We start from the raw sequence: 22,542 nt of genomic DNA on the forward strand, positions 1-22,542 counted from the left end.
ACACGCCTGTGCGGAAAGCACGACCCACCCCGCCCGGCCCAGCTGGCCTCTGTGTTTAATGCGTCCCCTTCTGCCGAAGGTTAGGCAGGATCTGGGAGATACCGTGACTGACCGAGGCTGGGATGGGACGGACCAAGGGGGCAGGAGGCCCGGGTCCCTGTGGACGCCACCCCAACTTCCCCCCGGGATCTCCAGCTGCCTGAAGCCTCAGAGGGTGTTTATCAGACGCCCGAACAGGCCTGAGGCTCGCCTCTCTGCTCTGGGCTCACCCACTGCTGTCGCCTGGCAGGAACCAAAGCACAGTGGGCTGCCTGCACCAGGGGCTGGGAGGCCGTGCTCCCCAGAGCAGTGGCCGCTGCTAGTGGAAGGCAGCGTCCCCCCCAAGGACCTGCTCGCTGACCCGGGGCAGGGGTCTCCAGTGGTTCACCCAAGAGGCCTCCATGTCCCCAGGACATGCCCATCCGTCCTCAGCCGGACCACCTGCAGGGCCCTGGGAGCCCGGGCAACATGGCGTCTGGAGACACTGGGCTCACACGGTGGAGACATGGAGGGAGGTATGGTGCTGCATGACCCGGACCAGCAGCGCAGGGCTGCACCACCGCGTGGTCCAGCTGACTGGTGAACAGATGCTAACCACTGAATAGTGTTTAATGACTACTAACAACTGATTCGTACTTAATAACCACTGAATAGTACTAAATAACTACTAATCACTGACTAGTACTGAATAACTATGAAATACTAAGCAATACTAAACACTATGTGATGCACTAAACAGCCACAGTCACCAAGTCTTGCGTGGTGGGGCTCCCAGGCAGCCTGAGGACCCATGGACCAAGAGCCAACTGGGCACAGAGAAGCAAAGCACAGTGCCCAAGGTCACACACAAGGAGGGCAGAGCTTGCGGAAGGCTTGGAAGGCCTGAGCCGGGGCAGCGTTACTTCTGGACAAGCCCGCCCAGGTCCCAGCTGTGCTCCTCCCCTCTCCCAGGTCAGGCTCCGCCCCTGTAGCCCTTTTCCCACACCTGAGCCACTGGTCACAGTGGCCCCCGGAGCAGCCCAGGGTAGGGGTGGGGGGACAAGCAAAGAAGGGACTCCTGCTAAGGAGGCTGGTGCAGCCTCCCAGGGCACCTGCTGGGGAGCGGGCAGAGGGAGGAGTACGGGCCCCGCCTTCTCAGCCCCTCCAGTAGCTCCCAGGCCCAGCCACAAGCTCTTTGTGGGGGGCGACACAGACAGCCCCCTCTTTGGCGGGCAGGGATTTTCACGAGCCTGGGGAAAGAAGATCCAGCTAAAATTAACCGTTATCAAGCTGTCAGCCCTGGAAATAAACCCGCCTCCCATTGGCTGCGGGTGACGTCACTGCCGGGTTAATAATAACCTGCGAATGCAGAGCTTTCCACCTGTGCGTGTGCCTTCCTGGGGGGCCGCGGCCCCAGCAGGTAGGGGCCAGCAACCCGGGTGATGGTCGCAGGGGCCCAGACAGCGGCCTGAGGGGGGGGCCAGCGGGGAGGGGAGGGCTGCGGGGTGTCTCAGAATGACATCACCCCCTGGCCTTGGGCCACGGGCTGCCCTCTGTCCCTTGGGCATCGGTGTGCATCCTTACATGTGGGGTCAGTCGCACCTGTCTCCCAACCTACCTGGGCAGCAGGACCCTGGACGGCCTCAGGGACACATTCCCCTGCCCCCAGCTCTCCAGGCTGGGCACCCAGGGGACTGAGCTGCCCTTGAGGCCGCAAATTAAGTGGTCTCCATGGTGAAGAGGAGCTCTTGGCTACCAGCTCCCCTCAGAAGAGCAAGGTCACGGCCCCTAATCAGAGAAGGGAGCGGGGCCGGGCGGAGCCAGGCCACGTGCAAACCAGCAAGATCCCAAGGCCAGCCAAGGCCCCACCAGCCTGCCCGCCCTGCTCTCGGTTTCTGGGCCGAGTGAAAGTAAGTCGGGGCGACTTGCTGGACAATCCAGGCCCCCAAACACACCTCCTGCCAAACCCAGCGTGTCTGGGAGGGTTTGTGAGGCTGACCTGAGTCAGCCAGGGAAGCCTAGAGAGGGGGGCACAGCCCCTCAGAGAGGAGGAGGGCAGCTGGCCTGCCCTGCCCCCACCCGTGCTGGGGCCACCGGTACCTGCCACGCAGCAGGGAGCCGTCACCATGGTGAAGGAGCTGCGGGCTCGCAGGCGCCTCCCCACAGGCCCTCACTCCCCAGGAACCCGGGGCAGGGGGCGGGCACCCATGCTTCGAGAGACAGCGGCAGCCCTGCCTGCGCTAGCCCAGCTCCACCTGCTTCCGGCGAGCAGAGAGGGGGTCTGGTGGGCTGGGCCCTGGCTCTGGGCCGGTGTGCAGGGTCAGGGGCTCCAGCCTGGCGCCAGGAGGAGGGAGTGGCCAAGCCCCCCATCTGGCCCATTGCAGGCTGGGAGGCCAACCAGAGACGGGGAGGGAGCAGCCTCTCGGGCCAAGAAGGGGCAGCGCTGCAGTGGGGCTGGGGCCACAGGGGAGAACCCGGGGAGGGCTACAGGCTCACCGACCCCCGCCACGGTCAGCCTTCTCTGGGCCCAGGAGAAAGAAGGGAGCAGGTGGGCATTTGCTGCATCACCTAGCTCCTCCTGCACCCTGCTCGGTTCCCCTGGGCCCCTGCCCTGCAGTGGGGGAGGGAGAGGACTCAGTGCTAAGCCAGCCTCCCCACCCCCAGGTTCAGAAATCTCCCTGGGGAACAGGAAGAGCCTTAGCAACTCTGCAGCCTGCCTTTTCTGCTCTTTGAACAGAGCTCCCCTCAGCTGGGCAGTTGGGAATAACCTGCCTCAGGAGCTGGGGGGACCTCAGGGGCTCTTAGGATGAACTGATGCAGGAGACTTTGGGCGGGGAAAGGACCGGGCACCAAGGGAGACAGGGCTCCAGCCTGTCCTTGAACAACTTAGAGAAACGTGCACAAATTACAAACGTGCTTGACCACCAGACCAAGAAACAGAACTCCACATCATGCCCTCAAAGCCAACCACTACCTTGGCTTCTCCTGCTATACATCACTTTGCCTGCTCTTAAGCTTTGCGCGAATGGTATGTGCAGTTTGTGTTCTTTTTTCCGGCTTCTTTCACCTGCCGTCATGTTTGTGACATGCACCCTTGCTGCTGCATTTGGGAGGTGTTTGGGTTTTTTTCACTGCAGTGTAGTATTCCATTTCCAGTTTTGAGCTAGTGAACATTAAGCTGCTATGAATCTCCCCTGCGTGCCACTTGTGTGAGCATTTCTGTTTGCTGTACACCACAGAGGTGGAGTTTTGAGCTGTAGTGTGTGTACATTATGCCAGTCATGCTTTTACTGCCTGTTGGCCGTAAATTCATTTGCCACCTGCTCTGTGACAGTGGACAAAATTACATTAAGCATTTCTCCTTTATAGTGAGCTGATCCACTTTTGCAGAGCAAGCAATGAAGGGTGAATTTACATCTAGGAGGAAATTAATTGACAGCTGGTGTTTCTCCTTGACAAGGAGGAAATTTTACTATTTCTTCACACGTCTAGTGATTTTTGGCTGAATACGGAACATTCTGTAAAGACTCTGGATTCTGTTATCTTCCTAGGAAGACTGTTGGTTCTCATTTTAGCAGCTATTCAATTACTGGACCTTTGTGGGCTTGTTTTCATGCTTTGTTGGTTTCGATCTGGGAACCCCAAAGTGCCTCACAAGACCCTCGACTTGGCAAGACTCAGCTTCCGATTTCAGTCCCCCCAAAGCTCTTTATGGGGCTCAGTTTTAAATTTTCTTAGATGAGCCTAGAGTAGGCATTGCTGTAGGTTGTAGTCTGTTCTCCCAAAAAATAAGTAAGCAGGTGTCTCCATTCTGGCTGGGCCCAAGTGCCAGTGCTGCCCAGTACAGCTGGTCTTCCAGTGTTTTTGTTTCAATCTCAGCTCTTGGTGGACATGATCTAAGGGGTCCTCCAAGGAGTCATGCCCTGGAATATCTTTCCCCTTGAGTGCAGAAGGAACCTGTGGCTGGCATCTAGCCAATAGCACATGACGAAGGTGATGAGCTGTCACTCTCTTGATTGGTCTGCAGTATTTGAGACTCTGTCTTTGCAGACCAGAGTAAGAGATTCTCCTCCTGGCCTTGAAGAAGTGAGCTACCAGGTTCTGAGAGGCCTGGGAGGGGCCATGTGTCAGGCACAGTGGGCAGCCTCTTAGAGGCTCCTGCTGTCCACCAGCAAGAAAGCAGGAACCTCAGTCCTACAGCCACAAGGAACTGACTCTGCCAACAGCCACATGACCTTCGAAGAGGACCCCAAGCCTCTGAAGGAAACACTGGCACCTTGATTGTACCCTTTTGAAACCCTGAGCAGAAGACCCAGTTAAGGTTTGCCCACCCTTTCCACATGGCCTTGGGGACTTCCCTGGCGGTCCAGTGGTTAAGACTTTGCGCTTCCACTGCAGGGGGCACAAGTTCGATCCCTGGTCGGGGAACTAAGATCCCGCATGCTGCATGGCACTGCCAAAAAAAAAAAGGCGTGCCTGGACTCCTGACCCATGGAAGCTGGGTCTATATAGTAAATGTGTGGGGGGGGGAAGTTTGGGGGTTTTTGGGGGGTTTTTAATTGAAGTATAGTTGATTTACAATGTTGTGTTAATTTCTGCTGTACAGCAAAGTGATTCAGTTATACATATATATACATTCTTTTTTATATTCTTTTCCATTATGATTTATCACAGGATATTGAATATAGTTCTTTGTACTATACAGTAGGACCTTGCTGTTTATCCATCTTATATACAATAGTTTGCATCTGCTAACCCCAATCTCCCAATCCATCCCTCCCCCACCCCTCCGCCCCCTTGGTAACCACCAGTCTGTTCTCTACGTCTGTTTCCATTGCATAGATATGTTCATTTGTGTCATATTTTAGATTCCACATATAAGTGATATCATATGGTATTTATCTTTCTCTTTCTAACTTATTTCACTTAGCATGATAATCTCTAGTTGCATCCATGTTGTTGCAAATGACATTATTTCGTTCTTTTTATGGCTGAGTAATATTCCATTGTATATACTGTACGGACCACATCTTCTTTATCCCTTCATCTGTCGATGGACATTTAGGTTGTTTCCATGTCTTGGCTACTGTGAATAGTGCTGCTATGAACATAGGGGTGCATGTATCTTTTTGAATTATGGTTTTCTCCAGATATATGCCCAGGAGTGGGATTGCAGGATCCCATTGTAGCTCTATTTTTAGTTTTTTGAGGACCCTCCATACTGTTGTTCATAGTGGCTGCACCAATTTACATTCCCGCCAACAGCATAAGAGGGTTCCCTTTTCTCCACACCCTCTCCAGCATTTGTTATTTCTAGACTTTTTAATGATGGCCATTCTGACTGGTGTGAGGTGGTACCTCATTGTAGTTCTGATTTGTAAAGGCGTGTTTTTTAAAGCCACTAAATTTGCTATGCAGGAATAAATAGCTAGTACACAACCCATAGTGTCTGCTCTCGGGGAAGCCTCCAGCAGCACCCCCTCCAGCCCTCAGCCACACGCTCGAAGGGACCCCACATGAGTTTCTAGGCACCGGCTGCTCCCTACCTTCGCCTGCCTTGCACCCCAGCTTCGGCCTCCGAGCCTGCGGGGACCACCGTGCTCTGCTTGGAGCCCTGCTTCAGGGCTGTGGTCAGAAGACCGTCCCCGGGGAGCCAGGAAGGTGGGCCCTTGAGAGCTCACGGCCCTGAGGGTCCAGTGTCCACTGACTGGAGCAGCTGCTGCCGGGCTCCGCCCAGTTTCACAGTCATTTCTGGAGGCGGGCTGGCCTTCCCGCCACTTCTCTGTGGTTGGAAGCAGGAGTTGAGTCCACACATGTCAACTTCTTTTCTGAAACAATTTCAAACTTACAGAAGAGTTGCAAGAAGAGGGCCAAGAACGCTGCCTTATGCCCTGCGTCCACATCACTAGTTCTGCATACCTGCCCTGTCTGCTGTACTGTTCTCTGTCTCTCTCTGTGTCTGCTTATATTATTGTCTCTGAAACATTTGAGAAAAGGTTGCATAAATCATTGCCTCGACCCCTTAATACTTCAGTGTACGTTTCCAGTGGATACAATCCCTCAATGTGCGGTCCAGCTTCTAATTGTGTCACTTGTCCCAGTGATATTTTTCGTAGCTGTACTTTTCCCAATCCAGGATCACATGTTGGTTTTGGTGGTCAAGGCTCTTAGTTTCCTTAATCTGAAACAGATTCTTGGCCATTTGCGTCTTTCATGACACAGACGTTTTTAAAGAGTGGAGACAAGCTGTTTTGCAGGATGTCCCTCTGCTGGGGGGTTTTTCTCATGTTTCTGCATGAATAGATTCACATTTTATTTTTCCGGCAGGAATTCCACAGGAGCAATGCATGTCAGACAGGCAGGTGCCTGACGTCAGCTTACCTATCAGTGGTGGCGTTATCCTCAATCACCTGGTGGAGGTGGTGTCCACCAGCTTTCCCTACCGTGAAGTTACTCTTTTTCCCTTTGTAATGATTAAATACTTAATGAGGATGTACTTTGGATTCTATAAATATCCTTTTCCTCATTAAAATCCCTCTCAACTTAGCACTCATGGAGAATTCTTAACTGAATCAATTTTACTGTGATGGTTGTGCTTCTTAAGCTATTTATATATTTTTATTTTTGAGTTATACAGAAAATTGACTTTTTGAAAGATGTACAGTTCTGTGAAGGCTAGCACAGGTACAGACTCCTGTAGTCACATCAGTTGGGACACAGAATCCCCCGTGACCCTCAAAACCTCCCCCGTGCTCACCCCTTATCCTCACCCCTTCCTCCTACTCCCCATCACCATAGCTTTGTCTTCTTGAGAATGTCATGTAAATGGAAGCCTACAGTGTGTTATCTTTTGGGTCTGGCTTTTCTTTTTTTAAAGTGGTTTTTTTTTTTCATTAATTAATTTATTTATTTATTTTTGGCTGCGTTGGGTCTTGATTGCTGCACACGGGCTTTCTCTAGTTGCAGCAAGCGGGGGCTACTCTTCGTTGTGGTGCACGGGCTTCTCATTGCAGTGGCTTCTCTTTGTTGCGGAGCACGGGCTCTAGGCACGCAGGCTTCAGTAGTTGTGGCACACGGGCTCAGTAGTTGTGGCTCACAGGCTCTAGAGCACAGGCTCAGTAGTTGTGGCGCACGGGGCTTAGTTGCTCCGTGGCATGTGGGATCTTCTCGGACCAGGGCTCAAACCCATGTCCCCTGCACTGGCAGGCAGATTCTTTTTTTTTTTTTTAACATATTTATTGGAGTATAATTGCCTTACAATGATGTGTTAGTTGCTGCTGTATAACAAAGTGAATCAGCTATATACATATACATATATCCCCATATCTCCTCCCTCTTGCGGCAGGCGGATTCTTAACCACTGCGCCACCAGGGAGGTCCCAGGTCCGGCTTCTTTCATTCAGCATAATGTTTTGAGAGTCATCCAGGTGGTTACGTGTTTCAGTGGTTCATTCCTTTTTAACAATGAATGGTATTCCATGTGTGGATGGACCGCAATTTGCTTATCCTTCACCCACTAGATGATGTTTGGGTTGTTTCCAGTCTTGGCAGTTATGAATAAAGCCACCATAGACATTTGTGTACAGGTTTTTGCGAACATAAGTTTGAATTTTTCTTGGACAAATGCCCAGAAGTGGGATTGCTTGATCATTTGTCGGGCGTGTGACTCACTTTTTAAGAAGCTGCCACACTGATCTCCAGAGTACTGGTACCATTTTGCATGCACTCACAGCACTTTGTGAGAGTTCCAGTTGCTCCACGCCCTCAATAGCACTTGTTCTTGTCAGTCTCTTGTTGGAAATTTTGTTTTAGCTCTTCTAATGGGTGTGCAATGCTATCCCATCCTGGGTTTAATTGCATTTCTCTTATAACTGATGATGTTGAAGAACTTTCCCTGTGCTGAATGGTGCATTCTCTTTAGTGAACTTCCATTCAGGTCTTTTATCCTTTTAAAAACAAACAGCTTTATTGAGATGTCATTTACATACCATAAAGTTCATCCATGTAAAGTACATATATATAAAGCATAATGCAATGGCTTTTAGTGTATTTAAAGTTGTGCAACCATCACCATAATCTAATTTCTGAACATTTTTATCACCCCAGAAAGAAACCCCAAGCTATTAGGTAGTCACTCCCCTACCCCAAAGCAAGACCCTGGCAACCACTAATCTACTTCCTGTCTCTGTGGGCTTGCCTATTCTGGACATTTCATATAAATGGAATCATACAGGATGTGGTCATTTGTGACTGGATACTTTCACTTAGAGTGTTTTCAAGGCTCATCCACATTGTAGCATGTGTCAGTGCCTCATTCAATTTTTTTTTGCCAAATAATACTTCATTCCTTAGTTATACCACATTTGGTCATCATTCGTCAGTTGATGGACATTTGGGTTGTTCCCACTTTTTACCTAATAGGAATGATGCTGCCATGAACATTCCTGTCTAAGCTCTCTGTGTGGATATATGTTTTCACTTATCCTGAGTAGATATCTAGGAATAGAATTGTTGGGTCATATGGTGACTATATTTAACCTTTCAAGAAACTGCCAAACTGTTTTCCACAGCAGCTGCACCATTTTACATTCCCAACAGCAATGTAGGAGGGTTCCAACATCTCCACATCCTCACCAACATTTGTTATGGGTCTGTCTTTTTGATTACAGTTATTCTATGGGTCTGAAGTGGTGTCTCATTGCAGTTTTGACCTGCAGTTCGCTAAAGACTAATGATGTTGAGCATCTTTTCATGTGCTTATCAGCCATATGTATATCTTCTTTGGAAAAATGTCTATTCAGAGCCTTAGCCCAATTTTTCAGTGGGTTGTTTATTTTCTTAGTGTGGAGTTTTGAGAGCTCTTTATGTGTTCTGAATACAAGGCCTTCATCAGATATTTGACTTGCAAATATTTTCTTCCTGTCTGTGGCTTGTCTTTTTATTCACTTAACAGTCATTTGTAGCACAAAAGTTTTTCATTTTGATGAAGTCCAATGCACCCAATTTTTTCTTGTGTGGAATGACCATTGACACTGGCAAACCCCAGATCACAAAGATTTTCTCCCATATTTTCTTCTAAAAGTTTTATAGTTTTACATTTCACATTTACATATAATATCCATCTTGAGTTAATTTTCATATAAGGTGTGAGATTTAGGTCAAGATTCATTTTTCTTGCATATGGATGTCCAGTTCTTCCAGCATCATTTGTCTAGAGATTATACTTTCTCCATTGAATTGCTTTTGCACCTTTGTCAAAGCACCATTGGACCTATGTGTGCTATTTCTGGGGCTATTTCTGGACTCTGTTCTGTTACACTGATTTTTGTGTCTATCTCCACACCAAGACCATACTGAATCGATTATTGCAGTTTTATAGCAATTGCTAAAATCAGGAAGTGTGTGAAAAGAATAATCTCTTTAACAAATGGTGCTGTGATAATTCTACATCCACTTGCAAAAGAATGAAGTTGGACCCCTACCTCACACCATATACAAAAATTAATACGAAATGGACCAAAGGCCCAATAAATCTATAAAACTGTTAGAAGAAAACATAGGTGTAAATCTTCATGACCTTGGATTTGGCAATAGATTTTTAGATATGACACCAAAAACACAAGCAAAAAAGAAGAAATAGGTAAATTGGACTTCATCAAAATTTCAAACTTTCATGTAACACAGGATACTATCAAGAAAGTGAAAACACAACCTACAGAATGGGAGAAAATATTTTCAAATCATAATGAATAAGGGTCTAGTGTTCAGAATATATAAGGAACACTTACAACTCCATAATAAAAAGACAAATAACTCAATTTTTAAATGAGCAAAGGATATGAATAAACATTTATCCAAAGAAGATACACAAATTGTCAATAGGCACATGAAAAAATGCTCAACATCATTAGTCATCACGTACCTAATAACAGACCATCAAAATATATGAAGTAAAACTGTCTGAATTGAAGGAAGAAATAGAGAGTTCTACACTAATGGAGACTTCAGTATTCCCGTCTCAATAATGGACAGAGCAACCAGAGAGAAGATAAGGAAATAGGGGACTGAAATAACGTGCTAAACCAACTAGATGTAACAGATACATGCAGAACACCCCACCCAACAACAGAACACACATTCTTCTCAAGTGCACATGGGACAATTTCTACAATAGACCATGTGTTAAGGCCACAAATTAAATCTCAGTAGATTTTTTAAGATAGGTATCATACAAAGTGTCTTCTTCAACCACCGTGGGATAAAGTTAGAAATCAATAACAGAAGTAAAATTCACAAATTTGTAGAAATTAAACAACACACTCAAACAACCAATGGATCAAAGAAGAAATCACAAAGAAAATTAGAAAATGCTTAGAGATGACTGATAATGAAAATACAACATATCAAAACTTATGAGACATAGCAAATAATAATGCTAAGGGTTAAATTTATAGCTATACACACTTACATTAAAAAACAAGAAAGATCTCAGACTTCCCTGGTGGCTCAGTGGTTAAGAACCTGCCTGCTAATGCAGGGGACACGGGTTCGAGCCCTGGTCTGGGAAGATCCCACATGCTGTGGAGCAACTAAGCCCATGCGCCACAACTAATGAGCCTGAGCTCTAGAGCCCACGAGCCACAACTACTGAAGCCCGTGTCCCTAGAGCCCGTGCTCTGCAACAAGAGAAGCCACCGCAATGAGAACCCCGCGCACCACAACGAAAAGTAGCCCCCACTCGCCGCAACTAGAGAAAAGCCCACGCGCAGCAATGAAGACACAACGCAGCCAAGAATTTTAAAATATAAATAAATAAATAAAAATCTTTTTTAAGTTTAAACAAAATAAACAAGAAAGATCTCACATCATCAACCTAACTTTACACCTTAAGGAACTAGAAGAAGGACAAACTAAACCCAAAGCTGGCAGAAGGAAGGAAATAGTAAGATTAGAGAAGAGATCAATGTAATATACAATATAAAAACAGTAGAGAAAATCAATGAAACCAAAAGTTGGTTCTTTGAAAAAATCAACAAAATTTCCTTTAGTTAGATAGGCTAAGAAAAAAAGAGAGAAGATTCAAATTACTACAATCAGAACTAAGTCCTCGTATATATGGTCAAATGATTTTTGACTAGAGTGCCAAGACTACAGGGAAAAAAGAGTCTTTTCAACCAATGGTGCTGGAAAACTGGCTACCCACCTGCGAAAGAATGAAGCTGGACCCTTACCTACACTATATGCAAAAATTAACTCAAAATGGATCAAGGACATAAAGGTAAGACCTAAAACTATAAAACTCTTAGAAGAAAACAGGAAAAAAATCTTCATGACATTGCATTTGACAATTATTTCTTGAATATAACACCAAGAGCACAGGTAACAAAAGAAAAAAAAATAGACAAATTGGACTTCGTGAAAAAATTTTTAAATTTGCACCTCAAAAGAAACTGTAAACAGAGTAAAAACGCAGCCCACAGAATAGAGGAAAATAGTTGCAAAGCAGATATCTGATGAGGAATTGATATCCAGAATATATATAAAACTCCTAAAATTCAACAAGAAAACAAACAGCCTAATTCAAAAATGAGAAAAATACTTGAACAGACATTTCTCCAAAGAAGATATACAAATGGCCAAGAAGCACATGAAATGCGGCTCAACATCACTGATCATTAGGGAAATTCAAATCAAAACTACAATGAGATACCACGTTGGAGAGAATGTAGAGAAATATGAGCACTTGTGCACTGTTGGTAAGAATGTAAAATGGTACAGCCACTATGCAAAACACTATGGTAGTTCCCAAAAATATTAAAAATAGAATTACCATATGATCCAGCAACTCTACTCCTGGGTATATACCCTAGAGAACTGAAAGCAGGGTCTCAAAGAGATATTTGTACACCCATGTTCACAGCAGAATTATTCAAAATAGTTAAAATGTGGAAGTGGATCCAAGTGTCCATAAGCAGATGAATGGATAAGCAAAATGTGGCCTATGCATGCAACGGAATATTATTCAGCCTGGAAAAGGAAGGCAATTCTGAAACAAGCTACACCATGGGTAAACCTCGAGGACATCATGCCAGGTAGCCGGTCACAGAAAGACAAATACTGTGTGATCCCACCTACACGAGATACTTAGATTAGTCAAAATCATACGAAGAGAAAGTCAAAATGATGTTTCTGGGAGGAGGGGAAATGGGGAATGATCGCTTAATGGGGACAGAGTTTCAATTTTACAAGATGAAAGCTTTGGAGACAGTTGGTGCTGATGGCTGCACAACATTATGAATGTATTTATTACCACTGAACTGCACCCTTCAGAATGGTTAAGATGGGAATTCCCTGGCAGTCCAGTGGTTAGGACTCTGCTTTCACAGCCGGGGCCCGGGTTCGATCCCTGGTCGGGCAACTAAGATCCTGCAAGCCGGCGGCACGGCCAAAGGAAAACAAAAATGGTTAAACCGTTATGTGTATTTTACTGCAAAAAAAAAAAAATTTTGGTAAAAAAAAGAAAGTACTGTTGCATGCTACAATATGGATGAACTTTGAAAACAGTAGGCTGAGTGAAAGAAGCCAGACACAAAAGACCAGACCACATGCTGTATGATTCCATTTATATGAAATGTCCAGAATAAGTAAAATCATAGAGACAGAAAGTAGATTAATGGGGCTGAGGGAGGGGTGTTGCTTAAGGGATACAGGGTTTCCTTTTGGGCTGGGGATGAAATGTTTTGGAACTAGATAGAGGTGGTGGTTACACAGCATTGTCAATGTATTAAATGGTTGCCACTAAATTGCCCACTTTAAAATGGTTAGTTTTAGTTTATGGGCATTTTACCTCAATAAAAAGATTTGGGTATTGCAATTTCTCTATATTCTTATTTTTCAAAAATGTTTTAGTTATCATAGTTCATTTGTCTTTCTGTGTTAATTTTAGGATCTACATCTTTTTAAAAATTTTGCTGAGATTTTTATTGGAATTGCACTAAATCTATATGTCAGTTTGGAGGGAACCAATGTCTTTACTGTGTTGGGTCTTCATTTACTTAGGCCTTCTTTGATTTCTTTCATTAGCTTTAATTTTTGGCCTACAAATCCTATACGTGTTTTTTATTAGGTTTATAGCTAAGTGTTTCATGTCAGATTGTCACTATTATAAATGGTATTTTAAAAAGTTTCTGCTTCTAGTTATAAATCCCTAGTATGTAGGGCTATGATTGATTTTTGCCCATTGACTTTGTATCTTGCTAATCTCAGTCACTCAATTAGGTTTTTTATAGATTCCTTGATGACAGACCACCACGTTGTCTGTGAAGGGGGACAGTTTTATTTCTCACTTGCAATCAGTATGCCTTTTGTTTCTTTTCCTTGCCTCATTGTACGGGCCATGACTTCCAGTAGACGCTGAATATTCATCGCGAAAGTGGACATCCTTGCTCCCTACCCAGTCCTGGTGGGAGGACCCTGTCTTTCTCCATCAAGCACGGTGTTGGCTGTACTTGCTGGGAGTTCGCTGGTGTAAGCAATGCTCTTTACAAGATTGAAGACGTCCTTTTCTATTCCTCGTTTGCATGGTTTTGATCATGAATGTGTTTGTCAAAGCTCCTTCTCCGTCATTTGACACGAGTGCTCACACTTGTGTGTTGGTGCATTTTTACAGCAGCCTCTTTAAAGCCTTTGTCAGTCATTACAGCATCTGCCACCCCAGAGTCAGTGTTTGTTGGCTGGGTGCTGTTTCTCAGGCCAGCTGAGGTTCTTCTGGTGCTTTGCTCCGGGTAATTTTATTTTACTTATTTTTAATTTTTTTGGCTGCACCGCGAGGCTTGCAGGATCTTAGTACCAGGGATCGAACCCAGGCCCTCAGCAATGAAAGCTTGGAGTCCTAACCACTGGACCACCAGGGAATTCCCTCGCCGGGTAATTTTAGATCTTATCCTGAAGTTCAGTATTCTTGATGAATAAACCCTGATTTGTTGTATGCCTTGGGTGGAATTCCAGGGCACTGAAATGCTTGCTTCTGACAGTTGTTCCCAGGTTTGTATTCGCTTTTTGGGGAGAGAGTCTTTCTGACCTCCTCACTCCTTCATGCTGGAAATCTGTAATGTCTTTTACTACACAATTCACCCTTTCATCAACTGTATTTCTTGAACACCCACAACAGGGCTGCTTCTTTCTTAGCCACTGGGGACTGAACAGGTGCAAGCTCAGCCCTCCTAGATTTTACTTAACCAGCAAAAAAACCAATTAGGTTATTTCCAGTAGTGAAAAGTGCTATAAATAGTGACTTTCACTAAGCACCTGCTATGCGCCAGGTCCTGGCACTTCCCGTTTTACCGACAAGGACACTGGGAAACGGCGGATGCTGGCCGCTGCTCCCTAAGGAATCATCTGGCCGCACAACGTGCGCCCACATAGTAGGCGTTCATTAAACATTAGTCAGTAGTTTTATTTCTTCTGCAGATGGTGACCTCACCTACAGAGGCCCAGCTCCTGCTAGACAGCCCAGCGGTCACTGCCACCAGGGAAGAGGTCTTCCGGACCGGAAGGTAAGGGGCGGTCCGGGCCGTGGTCCTGGGGGGGAGCCCCATTCTCCAGGAGCAGGTGGAGGAGCCCCGAGGGCCCCAGCCCTGCTCGGACTTTCCAGAGCCCTCACCTCACCCCCAGACGCCTGCGGCCAGAGCAACCACACGGGCACCGTGACAGCAGCAGCCCCTGGGTTTGAGCAGCACCTGGCCCCTCCCGTCCGGTCTTCACAGAACACCTGTCAGGAGGATGCCGTCACCACCCCAATCCTGGCGGGAGGGGATGGGGCTCGGGAACAGCAGGAGGCCCTGCTGCACAGCCGGGACCCGAACCCCAGGCCGAAGCCTTGCCCCCCCAGCCTTGGGAGCCCATGGCCATCAGCCATCCTGCCCCTTCCGCAGTGCAGACGTCCTGCGTGTGGCCATCTCCAGCCCTCCTGACGGTTTTCCTGTCACCACTTCCCCGGTGGCTGGAGGCTCACGTGCTGCATCCTGACCCTGCGCCCAGCCTGCCCACCCTGAGCCCTGCACGAGCCTCCAAGCACACGGGCCATCACCCCCTGGGGCCAGTGGAAGGGAAGGGCTGACCTCTCCTGAGCTTGGCCCCCGTCCCAGACCCCATCACCACCCACCCTAAAGACAGAGCAGCCCCCGCCCAGGCCTCGCAGGTCACCATTGGCCGCCGGGGTTTGGGAACTGGGCCGGCAGGGCACGAGCCTGTGTTTCCCCAAGGCTAGAGCCACACCCGGGGGTGGCCAGCAAGACGAGGGCCCTGAGGTCGACCCAGCGCCTCCGAGGACACCAGACCAGGGTGCAGCCCCTCTGGGGGTCATCGCATGCCATCTACGCATGGGCTGGGGTGGACCAGATGGAGGCCGAGACCCCTCACCCCTTTCCCCATTCTAACCAGGACGTGCCGCCATCTGCTCCGGGTCCCCGACGCCAGCCGTGGGGAGTGACTGGCAGAGCCCCACCTTCCTGGCTTAGTAAATGCAGCCTTTACACATTCGCTTTAAAAAAAACAAACAGGGGCTTCCCTGGTGGCGCAGTGGTTGAGAATCCGCCTGCCAATGCAGGGGACACGGGTTCGAGCCCTGGTCCGGGAAGATCCCACATGCCACGGGGCAACTAGGCCCGTGAGCCACAACTACTGAGCCTGCGCGTCTGGAGCCTGTGCTCCGCAACAAGAGAGGCCGCGATAGTGAGAGGCCCACGCACCGCGATGAAGAGTGGCCCCCACTTGCCGCAACTAGAGAAAGCCCTCGCGCAGAAACGAAGACCCGACACAGCCATAAATAAATAAATAAATTTTAAAAACAAACAAACAAAACAAACCCTTTTTTTGGATTATCTGCTCTTGAAGTCATTGGCGAGGTTGAGGGTGAGACGGACAGGGGCAGGCTGCTGGACGGTGGCCTGGGCAGGTGGGAGACGCCGCCACCAGGGCTCCTTCAGGGAAGGCCTCCCCGCCCGGCCAGGAGTGGTCAGCACACGGCCCCCACCGCCCCTCCTTCAGGGTCAGCCTGGGCCGCCACACCCCAAGGCTCACTTCCCCCGCTGGCTGCCTGGGGCCTGACGCAGGTCACCCTGACATCTCTCCTCGCTCCGGGGCTCCCCATGGACCCGCCGCAGCCCCGCTGGGCCAGTCGCCTGAGCTGACACCACCCCTCACCCAGTCCTGCGTCCTCCCGGCTCCCCCCACAGGTGCAGGTCACCAACACACATCCTGCACCCCAACCTCTGCCTCAGCAGCTGCTCCCAAGACACTTCTACAGGAGGGAATCCCAGACAGGAAGTGGCCACAGCGGGTCACAGCCGCGTGCCCTGCCGGCCCAGGGTCCCAAACCCTGGCGGCCAAGGGTGACCCCAGGGCATGGCTGGCCTCGCCCTCAGCCCCGGAGGCACAGGCTTCACGGGCTCTGCCCAGCGAGGGGTGTCACGTGGCCTGATCAGGCTAAGGAGGGCCCTGCTGGCCGAAGCCAGGGAACAGGGGTGGAGAGAATGGAACGGAGTTGAGGGCCACCAAGCTGTGAATGTGGACGAGGGAGCTACAGCCCCCAGGAAGTCTCAGCTCCGAGCTGGGCAGGGGGCAGCCAGAGAACTCCTCCAGGTCTCTCCCGCCAGGGTCCAAAGCTTCTAGGCCACCCGGGAGCTGAGCTCTGCCTGGGGTGGGGGGGCCCGTGGCTTCTTGACCCTACCTCCCGGTACTCCGCCCTCCTCCCCAGCTGCCCAGGCCTGAGCCAGGCCCAGGGAGCCCCAGGGAGGCAGCAGCCTGGGCCCCACGGGGAACAGATGCGGGTGTGGTTGTGTCGGGGCCGTCCCAAGGGCCCGGCACTGTTTGTGAGCCGTGCGGAGGAGAGGCCGCGGAGGCCCCGGGGGCGGGATGGCCCAGGCTGTGAGGCCGGCACAGAGTGACACAGGTGCCACATGTTCTCCCCCACCCCCCACCCCCTGGGGAGCCCCTGGGACATCTCATCTTCTGCTCCCCTCCAGAAGGTAGAACCTGACTTCAACCTCCCCATACCCACAGCCCAGTGCACCAGGGCTCCCTGCAGCCCCAGGGCCTTTGCACCTCCCTGCACTAGCGCTGAGATAGCACGTTCTCAGCCCCTGGGGACTGAACCCGGAGAGGGCAGGGGCTCCCTGCTCACCTCCCGCGGCACACCTGGCCTTGCACTGCCTGCCTCACGGCGGGTTACCCATGGCTCTGGATGGCTGGAAGCCACAGCAGCAAGGCCAGCACCAGCCTCCCTCCCCGAGCCCCTCCCAGCAGAAGCCCTGGTGGCCCTCCTGCCCCTAAGCTGACCCTGTTCTCCAGAGCAGCCCCCAAGTCTCAGCGCTCTCTGCTCAGACCCCGCCATGGGATGGCTCTACCCCAGGGGTCCCAACCCATGTGGCCTCCCGCTTCTCACACTGCTGCTTCCCCCTCCCCCGGGAGTACTCGGCACGCCTCCTGGGCCCCCGGAATGGCACCAACCCTCATTCCCCCAGCTGTGCCCCTCCTGAGTGACCACCAGGCCCAGGATTTGGACAGGGCACCTCGCCAAACCCTACCCCCCTCCTGACCATATGAGCGGTCCATGGCCCTGGGCAGGCCCCTCATGCTGGTCTCCCCAGCTTCGGGCCCTGGCACCCCAGTCCTGTTGGAGGCATGCATGAGGGGCACCCCACGAGATGCCCACACACTCAGCCGCTGACCACAGGGACACGGGAGTTCACGGAAGGGGCAGAGAGCCCTGTGGCTGAGGGTCCTTCAGAGCAAGACAAGCCTGGGTCTTGCTGGAATGTTCCATCCTCCTGGTGTCAACCGCACTGACCAATCTGCCCTGTCAGTGACCCCTCAGGCCTGGCTGCCTCTCCCACCGCAGGTCCCGCCACTGGCCGCCCGCCCCGTCCAAGGCCAGCAGCACCCCCGCTCTTGCCCGGCAGCTCTGAGCGCTGGGCCCCTCCCCAGCTCCTTCTCAGCTGAAGCCTTACAACCCCTCTCCTGTCCCCCCTCACTGAGTGGGGACCCTCCTTCTGGGCTGGCCCCTCTGCTGGAAGGGGCACCTATCTGACTCACCACCACTCCCCGTGCCCGGCCAAGCCGTTTGCACACAGTAGGTGCTCAGCCAGCCCGAGCTCTGGGTGAACAGAACAGCGCACGGTCCAGTCAGGGCCCCCGTCTCACTCAGAGACCCCTTTCAGCGCCTCTGCCTGGCTCCTGTGTCCCTACCACAAACCCACGAAGGCGGTGCCCTTGTCCTCAGTTTCCCCAGCACGCGGCCAGAGCTGGCAACCCACCACCTTCTCAAGCCACACAACACCCAACCCAATCATGCTTCGAGCTCACCGGGGGCTGCCCCCCACTTGGGGACGACCCCGATGCTGCCAGCTTCCAACTGGTGGTGTGTCTCAGGGGAGGGCAGGAAGGGTAGACACGTGCAACCGGGCAAGTCGGTGGGCTGGGGCGAGGGCGCTCTGTTGCCCATCCCAGGCGAGCATGTGGTCAGGGGCTGGCAGCAGAGCTGAGACCAGAGGGGAGAGGCTGCCCGCACAGTGCGCGGCCCCTGAGACCCTGAGCAGAGCTGATGGCCAGAGCCCACATGGACCCAAATGGCCAATAACCCAGCAACAGGGCCCTGGTACATTTGATCCACGACCAGGTTCAGGGTTTGGTGAGCATGGGAAGAGTGGGGGATGGCAAATGGCCCTTAAGAATTAAATTTGATTTGCAGTAAAGTCCCCATCCAGAATTAACGCCCTGGAGGAGGGCAGGAAGACGGCCAGACCGTGCCTGTGGTGACCCTGGGAAGCAAAGGTCTCTGGCTGTGAAGGGAGGTTGGGGTGAGGGCTTGGGGGGCCACGCGCCTCTCCTTCAGGGTCTTGTCTCACAGGTATGAGCAATCCAGCTGACCCTCGCTGTGAACCACGGTTATCTTGGAAGCCCATGAAAGATGCGGCTGGATGGGTGGCAGGGAGAGATGCTGGAACTGTCCTTTTCCCAGTGACCGGCAGGGGCCCAGTCCATGGGGACCCCAGGAAGAGACAGAGGAGGTCGAGAAGGAATGAGAGTCACCTGGGCCAGGTAGCTGCACCTCCTCCAGAGTCCCCTGGCCACACTGGACCCAAGCCAGGTCGCAGTTAGGAGGTCAGCAGCCTTGACCCCCACCCAGCCCAATAAAGGGTCACATCCAGGGGCAGCAAGGCCGCTCCCCTCCTGGGGCCTCGGTTTCTCCGTCTCCTGAATGAGAAGTTGGACTGAGGTTCAGGAATCCTGGAGGGGTCCTTGAGGGGGTGTGAGGACATGGAGGGCCCAGCCCAGGGGGTTAGGGGATCTTCCTGATGGCCCCCCACCGAAGCCGCCACAGATCTCCTGAGACCCTCCCGGCCACCAGGGGCGAGACTGCCCAGCCAGGGCCTAGTGCCAAAGAGCCAGGGAGAGGACAGGGGGACTTCCCCTCCCTACAGAGGGAGGCTGGGGGTTGGGGGGGAAGGCTGATTTCCACGTTGGAAAGGAAGTCCTCCTCCTGGTTGAAGAGCCAGGGTGTGGCAGGGCCCAGGCACTGCAGGGAACATTCTGGGGCTGCCCAAAACTGGGGGCCTCGCCTCCAGCTACTGGAGACATCCCCAAACAGAGGTCTTTACCCCACCCACTGACATAAGCTTCCCCCTCTGCCTGCCCTCCTTTCCTCTCTCCCTCCTCCCCCACCCACGCCTTGCAAGCAGCCGGATGCAAGCTGTAGCTGAGAACGGGGAGGGGGTTCCAGAACCCCCAGAGCTGTGAGGGAGACATGGGTGGGCTCCCCAGCTTCCCGCCTGCAATGAGGTCCCTGAACGGCTGGAAAGCTAGAGGCACACAGCTCGTTCTGGGTACCACCCAGGCCGACAGCTGGGGGAGGGCACCCGCTGGGGGGCCCACGTCTGGTTGAGGGCTGGGCACACGCAAGCAGATGCCCCCCCAATATGGGTGAGAGTGGGGAGTGCCCCATCCTGGGCAGAGAAGGCCTGAGCAGAGGGGCACTGCAGGTGCTGGGCCTGCGGGGCTCAGCCCAGGACTGTGGGCAGCGGCAGAAACAGACCGGAAGTGCAGGGGCCACCGTCCGGCACCCCCGCCGCCTCCACGGAGTTGGAAAGGTGGAGACAGGCTGGACCAGCAGCGGGCCTGGGTCCAAAACGATGGCCAGGGCCCGGGAAGGTGGGACGAGAGGTGGGAGGGAGACAGGCCCTGCTCTAGGACTGGGGCAGCGGTTATTTAACCACCCCAAGCCCAGGCCAGGCTGGGATGCGCTGCCCGGGCAGCCCAAGTCAGACGGACGCTGCAGGGCTGGACTTCCTCCAGGGGTGGCCACCTAGTGCCAGGCCACGGGGGCGGGGCAGGGCGGGGCGGGGCCAGGCTGAGCTTGGGGCGGGGCCTAATAGGCCTCGCAGGGGTCCTGGGCGGGACTGGAGCCTAGCAGGGGCGGGGCTGGGGCGGGGCCGGGATCGGGGCGGGGCTCGCAGGGTGCGGGGCGGTGCCACTATATAAGGGGGCGTGTCCGCGCGTGCGCGCCCCGCGCGTCTGGGTCGTGGAGCCGTCGGCTGTGGTCTCCTTCGCAGATGGGCTCAGTGGCCTAGCGCCCCGGTCCCCGCCGTCCGTGATCGAGCGCCGAGGCCCGCGAGGGGTCGCCGCCGAGGTGAGGGCCCGGGCGGCGCGTGGGTGGGGTCTAGCGGCCCGAATGGGAGCGACGGCCGGCGGGGCGGAGCGCCCGGCGTCCGGGAGGACCGAAGGGCGAGGGTGGGGAGGGGGCGGCGGGCAGGGCCCGGGGCGTGGAGCTGGGAGCGCGCCGGCTGCAGGCAGGGCCGCTTCCCGGAGCCCCAGGCCGGCGGCCCCGCGCACAAAGCGCCTTTGTTGTCCCGCGCGGCCTGTTCGGGCTGGTTAGAGCCGCCCGCGCGGAGAGGGCGGTCCCGGAGTTCCGGAGCCCCGCCTCGGCTCGGTAAACAAACCCGGCCTCCGCCCCTCCCGAGAGCCCACGCGGCTGACCCTGGGGTCCGGATGGGGAGTGCCCTTCTCGAGAGGCAGCGGTGACCGAAGGGACTCCCCGACCCCCGCGTGCGCAGGTTTCCACCAGCCCACAAGCAAGAGCATGGCAGCCATCCCCTCCAGCGGCTCGCTCGTGGCCACCCACGACTACTACCGGCGTAAGTAAGCCCCTTGCCCGCCCCACCCCCCAAGTCTGACCCGGGCTCCCCCACCCAGCTTGTGGTGTCAGCTCCAGTTCCTTGAGAATCCGTATCCGAGTGGGGAATGAGCGGCTAAGGACCCCTGGCACCGGCCCTGTGCTGCAGGCAAAGCCAGCTCTTGGTCCGGTGGGCTGGGGGCTCAGTGCCCTGTGGAGCTGACCTGGCCTCTTCTCTCCAGGCCGCCTGGGCTCCACTTCCAGTAACAGCTCCTGCGGAAGTGCCGAGTACCCTGGGGAAGGCATCCCCCGCCACCCCGGTGAGCGCAGATCCACCCCTGGCTGTCCCCAGGGACTGACTGGAGGGGGCGGGCAGCAGCACCCTGGCCTCACTTTGCTTCTCTCAGGTCTCCCCAGAGCCGACCCGGGACACTGGTGGGCTAGCTTCTTTTTCGGGAAGTCCACGCTCCCATTCATGACCACAGTGTTGGAGTCCCCAGAGCAGTGAGTCCGCCTTCCTGGGGGCCAGTGGGGGGGGGGTGGGGAAGGGGCAGGTGGTAGCAGCCTCTGACCACGTGCTCTCCCCCAGCTCAGAGCCAGCCCAGGCCTCCACCGGCACGATCACCTGTGACCTGGCTCGGGAAGCCGTGGGGAAGCAGCAGCCTGGCGGCCAGCCTGGCCAAACCAACTCCAGGCCCCCGTCCTGAGTGGCCACCACCAGCTGCCGGGCTTCCTCCCGAGGCGCTAGGCTCGTCAGAGCCCCCCCTCCTTCCCCTCCCTGAGAGTGAGCAGGCTGCAGCCAACAGAAGCAGTTGGGTTTTTAATATCAAAACAGCAAAACACCAAAAAGGAAGTTGCGAGAACTCCACTCTTTACTATCCAAGCCACATGAGAGCCTTCCCGGCACCACCTAACCTGTGCCTCGCGCCAAGTAGAAAATAAACTCCAAGCAGCCAGCAGCCACGTGGTGTGTGTGTGTGAGCTCCATGCCACCCCCACCCCCGTGGGAGAAGTCACCAGCCCCTCAACCTTCTCACTTCCTGGGCGATGGGGAGCTGGCCCTGCTCCCTGGGCCTTCCTGGGGTCCCTCCCTAGGGGGTGGCATGGAGCTCATGGCATGAACCTCTGAGGTCTGGCTCAGGTTCACGTGGGCAGACAGCTCCGGTGCGTGCGGAGCCTTGTATCTGAGAAGAGGGGTGCCTTGCTATTCTGGGGAGCCGGGGAGAGCTGGCAGTCCAGGAGCGGGCCCAGAAGCTCCCGGAGCAGCCACTGAGGTCAGGGTCCTCTGAGGGAGCCCGCCTGGCCCCTGCTGCCACGGCAGGAGACAGGGTCTCTGGTGTGGGTCCAGAGCCGTC

The 22,542-nt window shown here is 53.1% G+C and overlaps 2 protein-coding genes across 12 annotated transcripts; both read left to right on the plus strand.

Annotated features, from left to right (window-relative positions):
- Positions 1 to 37: 37 nt before the first annotated feature.
- Positions 38 to 15,865, plus strand: LOC103016450 (uncharacterized). 11 transcript variants are annotated; one of them, XM_007185198.2, is made up of 5 exons: positions 38 to 554; positions 779 to 990; positions 13,429 to 13,545; positions 14,488 to 14,573; positions 14,692 to 15,865. In XM_007185198.2, exons 1-5 carry the CDS (start codon positions 59 to 61, stop codon positions 14,747 to 14,749), a joined length of 969 nt encoding a protein of 322 aa, XP_007185260.2. In that variant the 5' UTR covers positions 38 to 58; the 3' UTR covers positions 14,750 to 15,865. The 11 variants fall into 11 exon arrangements, 8 of the variants coding, with proteins under 8 accessions (XP_007185260.2, XP_007185261.2, XP_057385836.1 ...); XM_007185199.2 differs by having other exon boundaries at positions 15,460 to 15,865; XM_057529853.1 differs by having other exon boundaries at positions 15,626 to 15,865.
- A 4,681-nt stretch (positions 15,866 to 20,546) lies between these two features.
- On the plus strand, positions 20,547 to 22,036 carry PPDPF (pancreatic progenitor cell differentiation and proliferation factor). The gene is made up of 5 exons (XM_057529803.1): positions 20,547 to 20,704; positions 21,129 to 21,209; positions 21,430 to 21,507; positions 21,595 to 21,691; positions 21,777 to 22,036. Exons 2-5 carry the CDS (start codon positions 21,155 to 21,157, stop codon positions 21,892 to 21,894), a joined length of 348 nt encoding a protein of 115 aa, XP_057385786.1. The 5' UTR covers positions 20,547 to 20,704; positions 21,129 to 21,154; the 3' UTR covers positions 21,895 to 22,036.
- The last annotated feature ends 506 nt before the right edge of the window (positions 22,037 to 22,542 follow it).

The sequence above is a fragment of the Balaenoptera acutorostrata genome, chromosome 15 (assembly GCF_949987535.1).
Source record: "Balaenoptera acutorostrata chromosome 15, mBalAcu1.1, whole genome shotgun sequence".
NCBI lineage: Eukaryota > Metazoa > Chordata > Mammalia > Artiodactyla > Balaenopteridae > Balaenoptera > Balaenoptera acutorostrata.

What these genes read in the sequence shown, in the direction of transcription:
- LOC103016450 (XM_057529853.1), top strand. Translation starts at nt 59, where the DNA reads ATGCGTCCCCTTCTGCCGAAGGTTAGGCAGGATCTGGGAGATACCGTG. An exon ending in CGGTGGAGACATGGAGGGAG is followed by an intron (nt 555 to 778) that starts GTATGGTGCTGC and finishes TGCACTAAACAG; the next exon opens with CCACAGTCACCAAGTCTTGC. An exon ending in CTTGCTGGGAGTTCGCTGGT is followed by an intron (nt 13,546 to 14,487) that starts GTAAGCAATGCT and finishes TTTCTTCTGCAG; the next exon opens with ATGGTGACCTCACCTACAGA.
- PPDPF (XM_057529803.1), top strand. Translation starts at nt 21,155, where the DNA reads ATGGCAGCCATCCCCTCCAGCGGCTCGCTCGTGGCCACCCACGACTAC. An exon ending in CACCCACGACTACTACCGGC is followed by an intron (nt 21,210 to 21,429) that starts GTAAGTAAGCCC and finishes TCTTCTCTCCAG; the next exon opens with GCCGCCTGGGCTCCACTTCC. An exon ending in GTGTTGGAGTCCCCAGAGCA is followed by an intron (nt 21,692 to 21,776) that starts GTGAGTCCGCCT and finishes GCTCTCCCCCAG; the next exon opens with CTCAGAGCCAGCCCAGGCCT.